General features: G+C 27.8%; 2 protein-coding genes across 4 annotated transcripts in view; one reads left to right on the forward strand and one right to left on the reverse strand.

Annotated features, from left to right (window-relative positions):
• LOC113557509 (14 kDa phosphohistidine phosphatase) overlaps nt 1–18,457 on the reverse strand; it is a 153,322-nt gene that overhangs the window by 115,010 nt on the left and 19,855 nt on the right. The gene's annotated exons all lie outside the window — the stretch shown is intronic.
• The window catches only part of LOC113557508 (arrestin homolog), a 94,928-nt gene that overhangs the window by 60,780 nt on the left and 15,691 nt on the right, over nt 1–18,457 (forward strand). The window contains exons 2-3 of one of the 2 annotated variants that reach the window (XM_026963076.1): nt 221–325; nt 873–967. In XM_026963076.1, coding sequence (XP_026818877.1) covers nt 876–967 — 92 coding nt within the window. In that variant the 5' untranslated portion in view covers nt 221–325; nt 873–875. The remainder of the gene's footprint in view (nt 1–220; nt 326–872; nt 968–18,457) is intronic. The other variant, XM_026963075.1, reaches the window with a different exon arrangement.

Raw genomic sequence — 18,457 nt, forward strand, 5'->3', positions numbered from 1 at the left:
TTTAGTCAATTGAAGTAATCATATTATTATGAACCTTGATATATAACTCGATGATAATAACTATTTTAAAACAAATATACACAGTAATTTTCTTAGCGATATTTCTTATTTAATGTAATTTTTAATTTATTATTTTGGTGATAAAACTAATAAATGATACAATTTTTATTTTTTTATAATACCAAACATATTTTCTAAAGCAACTTTTTATTGATTTCAGAGAAATTTAATTTGTGAAATTTCCGATTTTATTGACAGAACCCTATCACATAAGCTGCATGTATTGTCCGATACAACGATCTTTTGACGTAATGTATAAGAGGAGGTAATTTATATATATATACACAACATTTATCCGACATTGAGAAGTGATTCATCATCGAATGTAATTCATTCTATAACTTATTTTTTTTATCAAAAAGGGATGAAAAATCGGCCGCTATATGTTACAAGCAATCGAATTGAATAATCCCAAAGGGTTAGATACCTTGATAGAATCAATAAAATTAAATAATTATTAATTTATATGCACGCAAAAGTACTAAACCAAAATTTAACGATACGACTAAAACAAAAAAAACCCAACTCCTTAAAAAATAATAAGTATAATACGTACGTATTATTTATTGTATTCGTGTACGTTAGTGGAAAAGAAGCGATAGTTTTAAACCACTACGTTTTAATATTTGTATGAAATTAACCAAAGCGAAATTAAATAATAGAATTGTTGAAACACACGAATGAACACTGTATCACACAAACAATGCCCTACAAAAATAACTCATAATACTCGAAATATACCTTTTTATATTATATTTCGGCCATATGTGTGTCTGCAAAACATTACAACTTTTCGTGGTACATGATTCCAGGTGATGACAGCTGCCCAACAACAAGGCATGGATACGACGATCGCCATGTCGTCGGAAGACCACGAAGACAACGAGCCATCTAGTTCGAGAGATCTGTAAGTTAACCCACGTGTCGTATACAAAATTAAACCAGCGACGAGTTTCGCAGTTATAATAGTATCATATAATATGTTTAAGTTATTACGATAATTACTCGAACACGATATACGAAAAGCATCTCTGGTATCGTAAAAAACAACAACAGCAACAATAATAATAATAATAATAAAAGTAATAAATACATGCATCACTGACGGCGCGCAGAGTTTTAAAAGGTCACCCCTTTCCCCGCAAACACGCTCCACCAATTCGCCCTCTACAGACACAACATAATTAAAACGCCTGACCTGACATATTCCGTTAACTTGTTAGCGTGTTAGCTTGTATAATAAACGAAAAAACAACTACACAAACACGCAAGAAAACAGATACAACGGCAGGGGAGGTTTCGGCATAAGTGCGGGAAAAACAACGAGAGGTGGGACGGGATTTAAGTGAACGCGTATGTATATCCGCTCGAAAGTCTCACACGCGTAAACTTCACAAATCGAATTCAATATATTATAATATATTTTCGGCAGTCGATGAAAATCCGTCCCGTCGTTTACCTACACACACATTCACATATACATTATACATATTATACATATATTATACATGTATACACTTACTATAAAGTCGAAATATTGTTTCACCAATATATTGGTAAACATTCACGTAAACATATATTTATTCATTGAAGCTTTGTGTTCGATTGAAAATGGGCCATGAAAACGACAAGACTTTACAATGGATTTTTTTTACATTTAAAAATAGTCCTCGCCACGCTATTTGTATAAATAATGTACGTTTGTTAAACAAAGTAAGACAGAACGTCGAACGCCTTATAGACAAACAAATGTTATGTTAGAATTCATAACGTATAGGAACGCGGTGACTTCCTGCCTCGTTGACATTTATTCGACCACGATTAAGTATACAGAGCAGTAGGGCTTTTACAAGTAGTATTTGTGTTTGTAATACGATTCGTTTATCCTTTCTTTCTAGTTGAACACACACCAAATTATAACAAAATAATACTCATATTTATGTCGAATAAAATACTTTTTTTCTTATTATTTTTTTTTTTTTTTTTTTGACAGCAAATAAGACCAACAAAATAGGAATATGAAAACCATCAATCGACTCATTTCCCCCCCCCCCCATTACATTACAATTCATTGGACGTCAAAATTCCCTTCTTAATAATCAATAACTGATGAATAATGCATTCATAATGAAAACTACATTAATATTGTGGTGTAAACAAAATAGTCGCATGCGATTGTCGCATAATTTGAAATCCACGAGTTTATTACTGTTGTAGATATTGACTTTATTGTATCAAAATTATCGTAAACGCAGAGCAACAGACAACCACAAACATGGAATACTATGCACACAAATTTAATGCTGCAACGAAAATATTAATATTCTGTATAATGTATATAGTGTGTGTATGTGTACTGTGTGTATTGTATAACACGGTAAACAAGATCTGTTAATGGCTTATTATAGTACATATATAACTCTAAATTATAAAACAGCGATAATAAATCTTAATGTCATATCGAGAGATTCTCTATTGCGTACGTTTTACAATCAAGCGATATAACATAATATTATGACATGCTGCCAATAGTTGGTACTGAAAACAATTTATAGGATAGAGGTAAAATATGGGTTTTCTCGCGGAAAATTAAGACCAAATCTCGAAGTGCAATCTACGCGTGACATTATTTCTGATCGATTGCTTACGATGCTACCTACAAAATAATATATATATATACTCTTGATTACTTCCTCCCTATACTACAAAAAGGGTTTATAAAAAAAATACAACTGAAGTATAAAAAAAAATGTATATAAAACGCATATGACTTAGAAGTAAAGCCAAGCCCTACACGCTGAAAATGTTTAAAGTAACTATAAATAAAACTTGACAAAAACGCGATATAATATTATATAATTCGACTACAGAAAAGATAATCTATTCATTTTGATCGTATGTACTACATTATTATGACAATACATGTATATTGTATATATATAAATTAATTTTGTTTTTGAATCTGTTATACAACACATATTTTTCAAATATACTTCGTAGATATACTATATTAATGAAGAATACTTCTATAGTACACTATTTGTATATAACTACTAATAAGTACTACTTATTCTAAATTTTTATTTTTTTTTTTCATACACTCAATTGTTAAATATCATGCAATGAAAATTCCTACTGGAATTTTTGTAGTAGGTACACTACAAAATAGCAATAATAAGTATATTATAGAAATTATTGCGATAATTCTATAAACACCGTATTATTATGACCTACTAATATCATAACAAAATATATGAATCCAGTATTTTGTCTTAAAATAACCATACCGATTTTGATCTTAACAACCGTCAATTTTATTTATATATATTTACATAAAGGGCATTTTTCCCGTGATTGACCCAACCGCTTATTTATTGGATTTTGTGATTTTCCTGTCCCATGTCATCTTGGATAGGTGAACATTTGGCGACTGCAATTACATTATTAATAGAAGATGATATAATGTCACATATATCACATTCGTTTAAATGAGGCGACAAACAACTATGTCGGTTCAGTATAACAGTAAATATGATAATCGGGGGGAAGGAGTGGGGCAGTGTATATAAATGAAAAAATGTTAGTCTCGGTGGTGACTACTTAGAAATAGCGTAGATTTAAAAAAAATGTCTATGTATACATATATGGTAGTGTAGTAGATGATAATTTTGGTAGTAGAGAAGGTGATTTGCCCTTGTTTATAAATCCCATAAATCGACGTCATACATTTGATTAAGTTTAAGGTATGGATCAGACTATATTGATCCGAAACGAACGAAAAGGAAAAGACATTTGGTTTTTTACCAAATGTACTTTTGTTTCATTTGTGATGGACAATCAAAGCCTATATTATATTATGTAACATTTTGATAGAATTTCGATGTTTCACATTATTAACACGTAGTAGACAGTAGAAAAATCGGAATTATCCGTCGAATTTAATCAATAAATGTAGTACTGAGCAAAGCGGATTTTCTCATATTTTATTCTTAGATTTCATTAAATTTTTTTCTATGCACAACATTTTTAATAAGCTCTATATATGACTAGTAAATGGGTTTTCAACTTCATTAAAATATTTCGAGAATTATGATCTGAATTAACAAATAATTTGCATGAATTTATAGTTGTAACTTTGTATGAAAAAATACACACCACTTCAAAGTCTATGAAAAATAGACATTGGCCGTAACATTCATAAGTAACTTTATTTTCTAACAATGGACATCGTATTATAGCATAATTTAACGGTATTATATTTTATTCATATACAATGTTTGTTATTATTATTATTTTATTTTATATAAAAAAAAAAAAGTTCAAAATGCACTCAGTTAGTCAATAATGATAACTTTATCAAAAATACGTATTCCAACATAACACTTTGTAGTAAATTAAAAGACCATTTAATAATCGGTGCACGTGGCAAATACACTAATTATAGGAATATGGCTTTATAAAACATAAATAAACATTATACCTATGCATACATTTATCTATATTCACCTCCTTAATTTAGGTCTTCTGGATTTAATTAAATTCCTTATTCGAAGATTGGCGGTTTTTAATTAAATATTCTATATTAAACAGTTCACGGTTCATAGTGTTTAGATTTAATCAACCAAAGTAAAATTCAATAATATGTTCAAAATTTAATTCGTATTATCTTATTTTTATCAGAACCAAATACGTAAGATTATACCCAAATTGTATGATACTCAGTTTTATTTCAAACTATACAATCGGACTAGGAGACAATTTAACATCTACTATTCAAATTAACTAAACTATTCTCAGAATTTTAAGTTATAACGTAACTATTTTTAAACAGCTAAAATAAAAATTATTATACGTATTTAAAAGTAAGGTAACATATAATTTCTCACTAAATTTTTAAAATTTTTTAGACGTTTTTATTATATACTTATGAGTTTAAAATAGTCAGTTAATTTTCAACAAATGTTAATTTTTATAAACAAATACCTTGGTGTTTGTAATAAATACAAATTAACAATATTCTAATGAAATTTATATACATTATGCACAAATTCTCACAAATGATATGTTAATTTTATTAATATTTAACATTAAAATGTTCATAACAACTAATTTATTAAAAACTATGTTAATAATATGCACTTGACTTTAGGGCACTGTTTTCTCTATTACGTAAAGCATTTATATATTTTTGTATTTTAAAATCAGATTAAATAAAATGCACATATTATAAATAATGAAATAAATTACATATACAATTGTTTTCTCAAAATAAACTATTTTCACATAACTAAAATAATATTACTATTACTATTTAATGCTTTATTTATTTATTTTATTTGATATTATGGTAAATATAACAAGTTATAAAATTTAAAAAATAATTATGTCCCCCAGATAAGATTTTAAAATATAACAAATTTTGGCATATATTATTATCATTCCGAGTACTAAACCTAAACCTGTTGTCGTTTCCATTGAATAAACTGCCACGTTACCTTTTTAATCGTCATTTTACAAATATTTTTGTCACTTCATCATACCACAAGCAACCAACGTTTCTGTTGATTTGTGACTGTTTGACATAAAATAATATTTCGCTACCCCACTGCGTGATGCTTTTTTAAAAACGAAAAATCTGATTTGCTTGAGATATACAACCACATGAAATTTGAATATTGTATGCGTATCGTTCTCATTTGGGATAAAAAACGAATGTGATATATAAAACTATAGGTGTAAATAACTTAAATATTTATAAATCACTTTTTAAGACCTTCTCAAGCATGACTCAATTAAATTTACTTTAAGTAATACTCTCTTATTGACGTGCCTCTAATTATAATTTGGTGGCAATTTATATATTTTCGACTTTTGCCAAAGTTTTCATATAATGAGATTCTTGAACGAATGTTGTACCACTTCTTGTAAATTCTCAGTCTCACCAACCAACACATTTTAATTATAAATGAATATATATTTTTGGTATATTATGTATAAACCGAATAACTTCAAAAGGCACATATTCTAATGCGATTATCAACTTTAAAATTAAAACACTTGTTCAAATCTTATATGACCTGATGTTCCATTAGGATTGAAAAACCAATTAAATAGGCACAATAAAAATACTAATATTAATAAAGACAACCAATACGCCCCAGCTAAAAATCATCTATGGTTAGTCATTTTTACGTTAGATTGTAATCTACTGATATTGTTATTCTAATTTCCATTATTATACGTTAATTTTTGTCATTTTTTTTAATATATATATATATATATAAACTTATTAAACTTACAAATATTTGATGTTTATAGTTTGATAATATTCATTTGTTAAAAATGTTTACAATGTGTATTTATGTATACTAGACTAACTGCTTAATTATCCAGTCATATAATGCAATTTAAATTTTAAAATATAATTTCATTCATTATAGTATCATATTTCTCGGTCATAATACGATTTGTCAGAAACCCGCGCACCAATGGTCTGTTTTTAATAAAACTTTCAAAATGTCTTTTACCCTAGAGAAGAAGAGTTCACAAACAGCTAATGGAGTTGAAACCTCGCGGGGTTTCATCGCTATCCAATTAGGCTTGACATATTACGGTCCATAAATTTGAACGGAGGAAGAGAACTAGATTTAACAATATTCGTGACTATAAAATGATTTATTATTTTATTTAGTTTGATGACGATCGACATTTTCTTTTGTTTACTATATACAAATACATCCCGAAAATGTTGACACATAATTTAATAATTTTATTTTTCAGCATACAGTATAGGTACGCACATTTCTAAAAGATTTTATAGTAACTCACCAATTAAAGAAAAATACGTAGAGTGGTATATTTTAATTTATGACTTAGATTACACTCATAACATAACGTCAATTGATGTATTTAAAATCCCTAAATCCCGTAATTTTAATAAATCTAAATCTTAATATATTTCGTATTAACAAGCATGGAGATATTCTAATATCTCATTCAATTACATCCTCATATAAAATCCAATTTTATCATTTTAATTAAATATAACATAACATACACACCAAAACATTTTATTAAACTAAATGAAAAATAATTCCACAGTAACTATATTAAAATAATTTTTGATAAACTCGTTAGTATTATTACATTGTAGAGTATTAAATTATTATACCTGATATTGTACCATAAAACTATTTAATTTTTCATTGTTACTACACAATCATTTTAGAAACACAATTGTTCTTTTATGGATTATTATATAATAAATATAATTGAATAGTCTTTAACTAGAGTATTTACTGAGGTATAAATTCTAAATTTCATATTAAATCAATGTCAATAAATCCATTAATAAAATTAATCGAATACTAACAATAATTCTATTATACTGTAAAGTTTTACTGAAATAATTAACAAAAATTTCAGTTTAAAAAATAAGTTAAAAAGGAAAATTGATTAGATCATCAACAATATTTCAGAAAGATACGTTTGAAAATCAAAGTAGGTTTTTTTGGACAAAAAAACTTTTTTATTTGTTTTATACAACACTTAGTTTGAGTAAATTTTAAGTGTGTATGACATTATGAAGTCATACTGTAATAGATATGATGAACATGAGTCGTGAAACGAAAAACGAATCTGACATAAAAAAGTATGACAGTCTCTATTTCTAAGCATATTACACAATTTATGTATGATTGATAATGTAAATAATTTAAATAATTACATTTTCCAATAATAATTTGGTGTGTCAAACTTTAGTGTTTTAACAAATTTTGTCAGAGTTTGAACTTTAAACGATTATAAAAAAATTATGCCTATGCGTTTTTTATGTTTTAAAATTGCTTTTATAACAAACTTATGAGGAACCTCGTATAAATTAATAAGCGTTTTAATAAATAAAACATTTTTATCAATATTTATAACAAAAGAAAAAAAAAACTAAAAATATTCAAAAATTTAATATGCATAATATTTTAACATGTATTAAATATTTTGATATGTTCATCGAATAAAAAAAATGATAATTTGAACATTAAATGCTTAATAAAAAAAGATGCGATTACAATTTATTTTTAATCATTTTCGATTTCCATAGAAACTTTCAAGGACCCTTATTTAATTTTCAAAAAATAAATTTTGTTTATAAAAAGTGTTAACATAAGTCGAAAATAAAACTTAAAAAAGCCAACATTTTAAATATCTATGAACACTTCAAAAATACCAGTATACAAATTTTGAAAATAATATTATGTCTAGAAAAAGTGGTATGAATATATAGTGCAAATTTCAAATATCCACAAATATTTCTTTTTCAATTAAGTATATAAAAAAAATTAAATTAATTTTGTCGAAAATATTTGTATATATTGCACAAATATTCTCATGATTTCGTAATTCTTTTTTAGTTTTTACCGATTATAAAAATACTGAAAATTATTTAATTTTAACAAAGTACTTGCTACGTACAATTAACAATTAGATGTTGACGTTTAAAGCTTTTTATAGCTATAAAATGTGATGACATAAACAATTTTGTTTCAAATACCTACATCACTTAATCGTAAAAACAATATAATCATCGTTTCGCTGAGAATAAAAATGTTCTCGATAACACAACTAGTCGATACGAATTACGTTGACTAGGTAAACTTTTCACAAAAAATGTCTAATAATGCTCGACATAAAAGTCAAAACCGTACAATTATTTTTATTTTTTATTGTTTATAGCTCTATTACAAAAAGTCACACAAAAGTCAATCGGTTAGGATCGTTTTGTTAACGAGATTTGAATAAAAAAAAACACGCGTTCCAGTTAAGTGAATCGTTATTTGATCAGATTATTGCTAATAAAATAAAAAAAGCTAAGACGGATTTTTTTGAAGAAACTTTTCGACGACCACTATTGCCACCTGTCTACCGTTTTCGTTGTAAGGTGAATAAATAAAAATAAGCAAGGAACTCTAGAGCTTGGACGACGGTTATTATTATGGCAGAGTATGGGTTCAACATGGCAGGAAAAGCCGGACGTAAAAGGAGGAAGACGAGTAGCCGAGGATCGGTAGAGGATTGTACACGCGTTAAAGCTACCATTGCCAACGGCGAAACAATAAAGCTTTTGTCGAGACCTTTACGAAAACATGTATTCGGCGATTATTATAATATCGCAACTGTTGTGAAATGCTCGGGCAGAAACAGTACGAGGATATGATAGTGCAGTGCAGGTAGCGCGGGGAGGGTCAACTATAATAATAATTTTATCCGGTGGATGAAAACCATAGACGATGACGAAATCGGCTGCGAGACCTATTTCCCGTAACCCCACGACACTATACGATATAAACCTCCGGGAACGGAATTCTGGTCAGGAAAATAAATTCTATTCAACCCACGAGAGCTACTTTCAACTCATAGCATCGCAGTTGAGATTTTCCTATTAAGTGCGACGCACTGCCGTACCAGTCCATTCAGTAAATCTAACCCTTTTCTTCCCCTCGACGAACCCTATCACCACATTTTACCCCTCAATACCCAGTCATCGGGCATGAACAATAAACAACACATTGGATGTGGTTTTACGTTCGCCACGTGATTCTTTTTAGTCTTGTTTCATCCACAATAAACACGTAAGTTATAAGTATTGCACATAGCCTCATAAATTATATATTTGTATAGACAGACATAATATTGTAATCATTTTTTGTTATACTCAAAACCTATAGTTTATATATCGGTAAGTTATATATTTAATATGAATGACCACAAATCGTAAGGTATGAAAAAAACAGTTTTAAAAGCTAGTGAAATTAATTTTGTTTCAATAATTGTGCAAGTTTATTAAATTACAATTTTAATATTTAACTTGATTCGTCGTTGCCAATAAATATAGCCTACCTTTCGTAATGAAACTCTAACTATGTGGTCGTTACACCTTGAACAATGAGCATTCTCGTATTTATGTTAAGCACAGAACCTATCCACAGGACTGGATAACCATAACCTTACTTATAGACATAGAATTACATCATTAGAAAAAACAATACTATAATAAGATAATGGAAAATACCTTGTTAGTATTTAACCTTGTTTTAACCTTAAATATGAGCGAAATAGTTGTAAATTTATACATAAATTAGTATATAAATATTTATAGTAGAACATTTATGGAATACTTGCACGTAGCTATAAAAAAAAATATCTATCTATTCTATTCCACTCCTGAATTTGAATGCGATACATACAATTTATCTAAAGCAACATAGACAGAAGTTAAATTACCAGTTTTGAAGAAAATTCACAATGAACAATGTCATTCGATCAAAAGCATACACTATCATATTATGTGCGCTACTATTATCGAAACATAATTGTCAATATTAATGCAAGTCGTTACATTAAAATTCAAGAAATCTTTTTAAATAACATATACCTACCTCTATTAACTATTAGCATATATATATATAGTTTTTTACGATAGATGAATTTTTTAATAAGTTATGCGTATATAATATAACGTAAATTAAAAATTCTCATAACTCACAAAAAACTGAACAATTTTAAAAAACCAACATACAAACACAGATAATGTTCTTACAATCAAGTTACATAATAAATCAATTCACTCTAATTTTTAAACTAATGTAGCAAACGTGATCTGCTGAGCGTAAATTTGCTATGTTACGCACTTGTATGATAGAGACAACACGTGCGGATGTTGCGTTCTCTTAAGACTATATTTTTAGTTCTTATAATGTCATGTAGAGAAAAATCCCATTCATTTAAAAATACAAAATAAACGTATTACTAGGAAAACCAGCTTATATCGAATAAGTATTTTAAAACGACTAGCAGTTTTCATCTCTACATTTCGTTTTGAAAAAAATATGGTTTTAACCTGATTTACGTGATTGGAGGGCCAAAAGAACCAATGAGAAAAATGCAAATAAATTGTCACTGCAGAATAATAAATTTCGATTAATCCATTGAATGGTTTACCAATAACTTTCATTCGCGAATCGTGACAATCGTCGTACAATTAGCTGAATGGCATAAATAACATTGATCGCGAGACGTCAAACCCGAACCTAAGAAGATTTACGTAACAAAATATAAACTTTAACTCTTCAGCCGCGAAGTAAACTCAACTAAAATGTTAAGCTACTTAATTTTCGTGTGAGCGAAGTATCGTCGTGTGCCATTGCCAGACGTCAGATACTTATAAAATTTAATTCGTTTTCAACACTGACAGGATTTGCATCGTACTATATCTTCGATTACAATTATTTTGATTGATACACAAATCGACCACTTTCATTTGGTGTCTTATCAAGTGCTGAATCAATCATCAGAATTACATTATTATATAGACGATTACACAAAATAAACCATTTTACATCATTGAATTATATTGTAATACACGTTCCATCCAATTCGTAGGAATCTTAAAGAATGCACCCAACACCAAAGTAAATTTTTTATTTGGGATAAATTTATGGTAAAAATATAAAATAAAATAGTCTATATCATATAAAATATAGTATGGAGTAACCTAAATTACAAACTGTAAATCAACGACGTACTCTATCCGTGTATATCATATACTACCAAAATTAAAATGTTTTTATAGTATATTCTTTATTATTATTATTATTAAAAAATAATTATTCATCGATACAATAATATTCTAAAACATTTTAAATAAAATACGAGAAACCCAAGAGAGAACAGTTTAGTAGGTATTGTTTAATGCATGTGCGTTACTTTGAAAAATCTCTAAGGGGTGGAAGTTTCCCGTGTATAATTTATACGTTTGAAAATATAATGCACCCCATATAATGTAATTAATGCACAATTCATATACCGTCACAACAGCAAAAAATATTTATGTTCACATTTCAATTTGATTGCAATCGTTGTGGGTAAAAGATTATATTTTATATGATATAATATACATAATATATATATATATATATAGATATACAAGTATTTAGTATATATTTTTTATACATCTAATATAATAACATTTTTCCCATGCTAAGCGTTACATAATAATACGACCGGGAAATGCGATTATTATAAGTACTGTGCTTAATAGTCTTAGCCATTTAAATTTTTTTTTATAAATGACTCAATTATAAAATGTTGGTGTTTACGCGCATAGTTATTAGTTACTAGCTTAATGATATACAGCACCAAACACTACCGTTATCCGTTATGTATATACTCATATTTTAATGATATCAAATAATATTATGAATTATAATTTATGACACAGGTATATCGTAGCAAATAAATAATAAAATTAAAATTCTAATTTTTGAGAGGAGAAACAAATAAATTATAATCTATAATTACTCGGATTTAACGTTAATCGTAAATATAAACACACGCAAACTATGTAGGTATTATAGTTTTGTGTATAGGTACTTACACATAAATAATAATAAACACTCATTAGAGTAGATCAGTGGTTACAAGTCTCAATTTACTCGCTATATTACCATAATGTATTGTATAAACGTGAAATAATATAATAAGTAATAAGACAACGATTTCATAAATTATGTAATTATTCCGATCATGGGTTTGCGTCATATTCTCCAAATACGACTACTTTTAATAGCTTAAATTATATTAGATGATTTAATATAAACTTAAACGGATATTCTCTACTGCACTTACATTAATTTACCTAAATAATTATGTACCTATCGGCTAAATAATAAGTAAACGATATACAAATTAAACATCAACATTTCCAGTGAAGTACTCTGTTCTGTAAGACCGAAAAGGTGGTCTATAAAGCAATAAAAACAAATATTTTAAATTTAAATCATATATTCACATACGATCCTGTAAGTTATTATCCCGCACCGCTAAAGACGAAATCGCTCGCTAATTTTATGCATACTCAAAATTATACGTATCGTCGACATCATTGTATATATAGATACACCCATATTCGTATAAGCGATTAATACTGTGAGCGCCGTAATGTACATCGTATTACACGTTTGCCTATTACACATATCTATATACATATTACCGTGTTATTATTAATATTATTGTTGATGTTACCATCGTGGGTAGAGATTTTGGACGTGTATATACATTGCGTTCACTCTCTAAAAACGATTAGGTAAAGTTTAATTAATTACATCTTATCGCACCACTATAATTGTCAAGAGATTGCCTGTCCCACAGTTCGAAATTTTTCCGCTGGGAGCCTTCCTATTCTAATAATTCTAAACATTATTATCATATTTTTATCAGACTAACTTATACCATGTTTATTGTATGTATAAATTATAAATATATTTAATTAGAAAAAAAACAATAATAATATTTTAGTGGTTTTCTAATTACTTCAAATTATGTAAAAATTTATTTTAAATACGATGGTTCATTTTGATAAAATTATTTTTTACCTTTTAAATAATCATCTTACATGCGTTAACGACATATGACAAAATATCAAACTTTAAATCTCCAATTATTGGGAAATATCATTTTCATTATTGTGTACCCATAGTTTACATAACAAAATTTGCTAAATTAAATATTATACAACTGTTTATCAGCTTAATGAATTAACAAAAATCTACATTTAACATAGTAATGCACAGTTGGACACTCGCCTTCTTAAAAACCCATTATTCCTAACTGTAAATGATAGACGGACTTCTAGGAGTTACCGAATAATATTATAATACAACATGCTTATTACTCGTTAAATATAACCTCGTGTGACGTCAATGACGTCGAATGACATCGGACTGTTTGACCATTTATACGCACCTCAAACCAGTACCTGATGTAACGTTTCGATTTAGTTTCTAATCAAGAGGATGCTAAACTTGTATGTGTTATCTCCGTCTAAAAAACGTATAACGTTTCTGTAACAACTATATATTTTTTTAAGCAATTTTAAAAATAAACATAATACAATTATGTAAAATAATAACGTTCTTGAATTGTATTTTGAAGGTTAAAAATTACACAACGACCCACAATATTTATAAATAAAAACTATCTAATCACATATACCTACCATGATACAAAAAACATTATTGATCTTTCGTTTGAATAGAAAATTTTTAACGGTGGATCAATTTGTTGTTTTAATATTAATCTAGCTATCAAAGTACGTTTGGTATCAAAAAATATTTTTGGTTTAATCTCTCACTGATATCTGCAACACATATTCGATTTTAAACGGTTTCAATGAAATATAAATATTTATATGTATATGTTATATTAACGTGTATATAAATATTTAAACGTCGTACTCTAACCACTATAGTCTTTCTCGATTAAAAATACATTTTTTATTCAATACTATTAAAAGCAACGTTCAAGGTTCACACTTTATATTAAGTCAAGTGTTGAATGCAAGAGTATGTATCTGTAATTATTTTAATTGACTGTCGAGTGAGTTATTCATTTTACCGCATCAAATAAGTGTTTGGATTCTGGATGATACTCCATAATAACTAATGACCGAGAGGCGCTGTACATTAAAAAGTAAAATACAAGACTCCAATCGACGACGAACCAGTTACTTTATAATGCAATAATTTATCCATACCACGATGTGCTTCAATTTGTTTACAAGCTCAAATAATTACGGTAGACGAAAACATTATTTTTATATATAAGAACAATTAAGCGGCGTGCAAATATTATACAGTTAATATTTTTTATTTTTTACGACAGTTTGTAGAATACTTGACGCGTAAACCTCATTATAATATTACATTAAAAATGTTATTATGCATTACTTAGGCGTCCTCTGCCATTACGACAATATCAAATTACTATATAAATATGCATATCGTCTCATTAAAACGTAATGTTCATAACACAATGTATAAAAATTCCAAACGTAAAACTGTTTTTATTTTAAACAAAACTAACATAGGTATTTGAATAGTTATAAGACCACAAAAAATACGACAAGTAATACGACGATATATTATTATGGTTATTACAAGTGTGTTGTCAAGAGATTATACTTATAGAGCTATGGAGTCCTAACCTAACCTACCAACATTTTAAGTTATTCTAATCTACCCCAAATAACTCAATTAGTATATTTTAACATTCATCAATAATAATCTGTATTTTTTCAACTATAAGAAAAAATAACTTTACTGATCAAAATAGAAATTTAAATCAAAATATAAATACTTGGCACGACAGTAAATTATTTCTTGAGTATCATATAATTGTAATATTTTAATAAATCATCAAACAATTTACAAACGTATAATTTAATCTATCCATTCGTAGTTGCAGTAATGATAAGGATAAACTACGTAAAGGGAGATTTGAAAACTACACACACGCTACGAGGTTTAATTACATTATAAATTAATTAAACTCCGTATCTTGAATAGATAGTCCTAAGACACAAATTTAAACTGTGCGAAGGGAATAAATAACCAGTATAAACTACGCGGTAATATCGAATCTTTCTGTTTATATTACTACGAGTATTATATGGTTCATAGAACTGCATTAATACAATACTCTTACAACATCTAATTTAACAATAAATTAACAGGGCATTTAGATAGCTTTTGGAATCAACAACATAGTTCAAATAAAATTACATAATATTCGTCTGTTTAATAAAAATCCGTTAAGACAAAAACATGAAAGGTTGCTCTGCTGTATAGTAAGTGTCTATCACTATACTTCGGCATTCTATAAGACAGGGGTCTCCAACCTTTTTTATTTGTGGGGCATATAATAAGATATCAAAAGCATTTAGCAAACCAAAATGTATGAACACATATAATCTTTAATTTTATAGAAATATATACACTTATAAATATTTTTAAAATGGTTCTTATAATATACTTAAATATACGATACTTAATATTAATTTTAACCATATTTTTTTATTACTGAGAAGTATGAAATGTATGGTTTTTTGCTAATATTTTATCAAATTGAGGTTCTATATTACTGGTTTCAATTTTAAAAATTGACACCAAATGTTTGTCAGACATGGCCGATCTATATTTTGATATGATGTATTTCATTTCAGAAAAACTTTGTTCACACAAATAAGTTGTAGCTTATAGATATATATTCAATTGCAAATTGTTTTTAATCTAAATACGTAGGTATAGAGATAATTGAACAGACGTTGTCGATTGATGTGGCTAATCTCTTTCATTGTTTAAATTTAATCGTTCAATTACGACATAGCCGATACAAGTGATAATTGACACGTGTGCGCGATAACGACTTTGGATTACACATATTTTTAGATTATTTACCATCCTTTTTTGGGAGGGGACGACTAAAACTTGTTTGCAGGCCGTAGTTTAGAGACCCCTAATAGCTTTTAAAAGAAGCTATACAGTAAATAATGTATGAATTAAATTTTAATTCAAATTTATAAAATAATTAAAATTAAAAAATTATTATAAAAAAACCTAACATGTAATATATACATATTTTAATTTTGCATTCCACAATTTTCAACACTTATCATACACATAATATTCTGTTTTATTATAGAAAGAAACTGTTAACAACTTATCAATACGTATTAGTTGCAACACATAATAGCATACAAAAAAGGAGGGCGAGCTTCAATAAGCTTTTCGTGTTAAAGAGAAAATTTTCAAAAAAAAGAAATGGTCCTTTATTTAATGATAGGGAGTAAAAATGGAAAAGAGATAAAATGATCAGTCAAAAAAATTATGTACACAAAAATATAAGTTCTAATGTAGTTTGTTAAGAGTTCAAGATTTGCTTTAGCTGGTTGTGCGTGGAGAGTAGATGAATAAATGTGGTAAATCAAATAGATTAGGAAATACGACGGAAACGTCCAAGGAAAAAATAGCTAAATGTGATTAAAAATAATCTGAAGGATTAAAAATCAGATGGGAACGGAAACTTAGACCTAGGTTACCCGAGAGAAATATAAATGAGGAAAATTGGTTTTAGAAGTAAAGTGACTATAAATGACTCGTAAAAACAAAAATTAGTACCTATAAGTAATCTAAAATTATAGACTTTACTAGTACACTTGATATTAACAACAATGAATTGAGAGTACCAACATTTTTAATAATTTAATAAAAACTAACATAATTTGTAATTTAACATTTACACATTGTCGACTATATTTATTTTAGTGGCTCATAAAATTTGTAAAACATCTATAAACCAACCATATTTACATGCATTTATCTATGACTTAAGTGAAATTCTATTCGATTGAACGCACAAGTAATAATGATAATTAACTGGCGCAAACGATGACGTTTAGCGGCACAATATGTATTATAAAATATAGCATTTCACATTTGCATATCCATTTATTCACTAATACGTCCCGATAGTGTACGTCGCGATTATCAATATCTATACATGTATGTGATACCGACTTTAATTTAGTTTTGAGTGCAGCGAACTTCTCCAAGCATAGAACTTTATTATATCTGGCAGTGAAACTGCACAGTTGGTGACAAAACAAAATAAATTTTCCAATTGGAAAACCACAACCACCCATACCTTACATTGGAGATTTGGCTAGACGAAAATGATTATTATATAATACATTCCGAATACCTACAGTTGATTAGTATTTTATTATCATTTGACGTTTTATCAACACAAACAAATTAATTTATAAACATAAGTGCGGTTAGGGGTCTTTTCCATAAATTCAACAGCTTACCAGAGGTGAACAGATATAAAATATACACACGATCGCCAGACACGTGTGTTTATATACAATAAACTGCTATGTATTGAATATTATTAACCAATAAATTTATTTTTCAAACGGACCTTTTGGAACTCATTGCCATCAAAGCGAAATAAAAATTATTACAACTATTACTAACTCGATTAGGTATTGTAATTTACCGAATTAAAATAACTTAAAACCGGCGACTTTGAACTTTTTAATATCCTACATAGTAACTTTCTTCCGGCATTAGCTGTACCGTCAATGATATAATAGTACCTAAATAAAAATATTATTATGATGTGCATAGTATTGTATATTTGTGTGCAAATAAAAGTCAAATAAATTGTTCATTGTCAAACGATTTTATGCTACGACTGGTTGTCAAATACATTTCAATTACTTCAGAATATATTACATATATAGGTATATAACAAAACGTTCGACGCGTCGCTTAATATTATTATCAAAGGTATACATACAAGAACAATATATCAATTTTGTCAGCATAGAAGATAAAACGTATTCTCAATCGAGTGATATTATTATGAAGACTACTACATTAATACGCATAAACGGTCTGAGACTACCCTTTTTATAACGGAGATAAACCATCTTTTGTCGTGCTCTCCTATGGCACGATGTTCATTTTTCAAAACAAACGTGTCACTATACCTCGTATAG

Source organism: Rhopalosiphum maidis, chromosome 4 (assembly GCF_003676215.2).
Source record: "Rhopalosiphum maidis isolate BTI-1 chromosome 4, ASM367621v3, whole genome shotgun sequence".
Classification (NCBI taxonomy): domain Eukaryota; kingdom Metazoa; phylum Arthropoda; class Insecta; order Hemiptera; family Aphididae; genus Rhopalosiphum; species Rhopalosiphum maidis.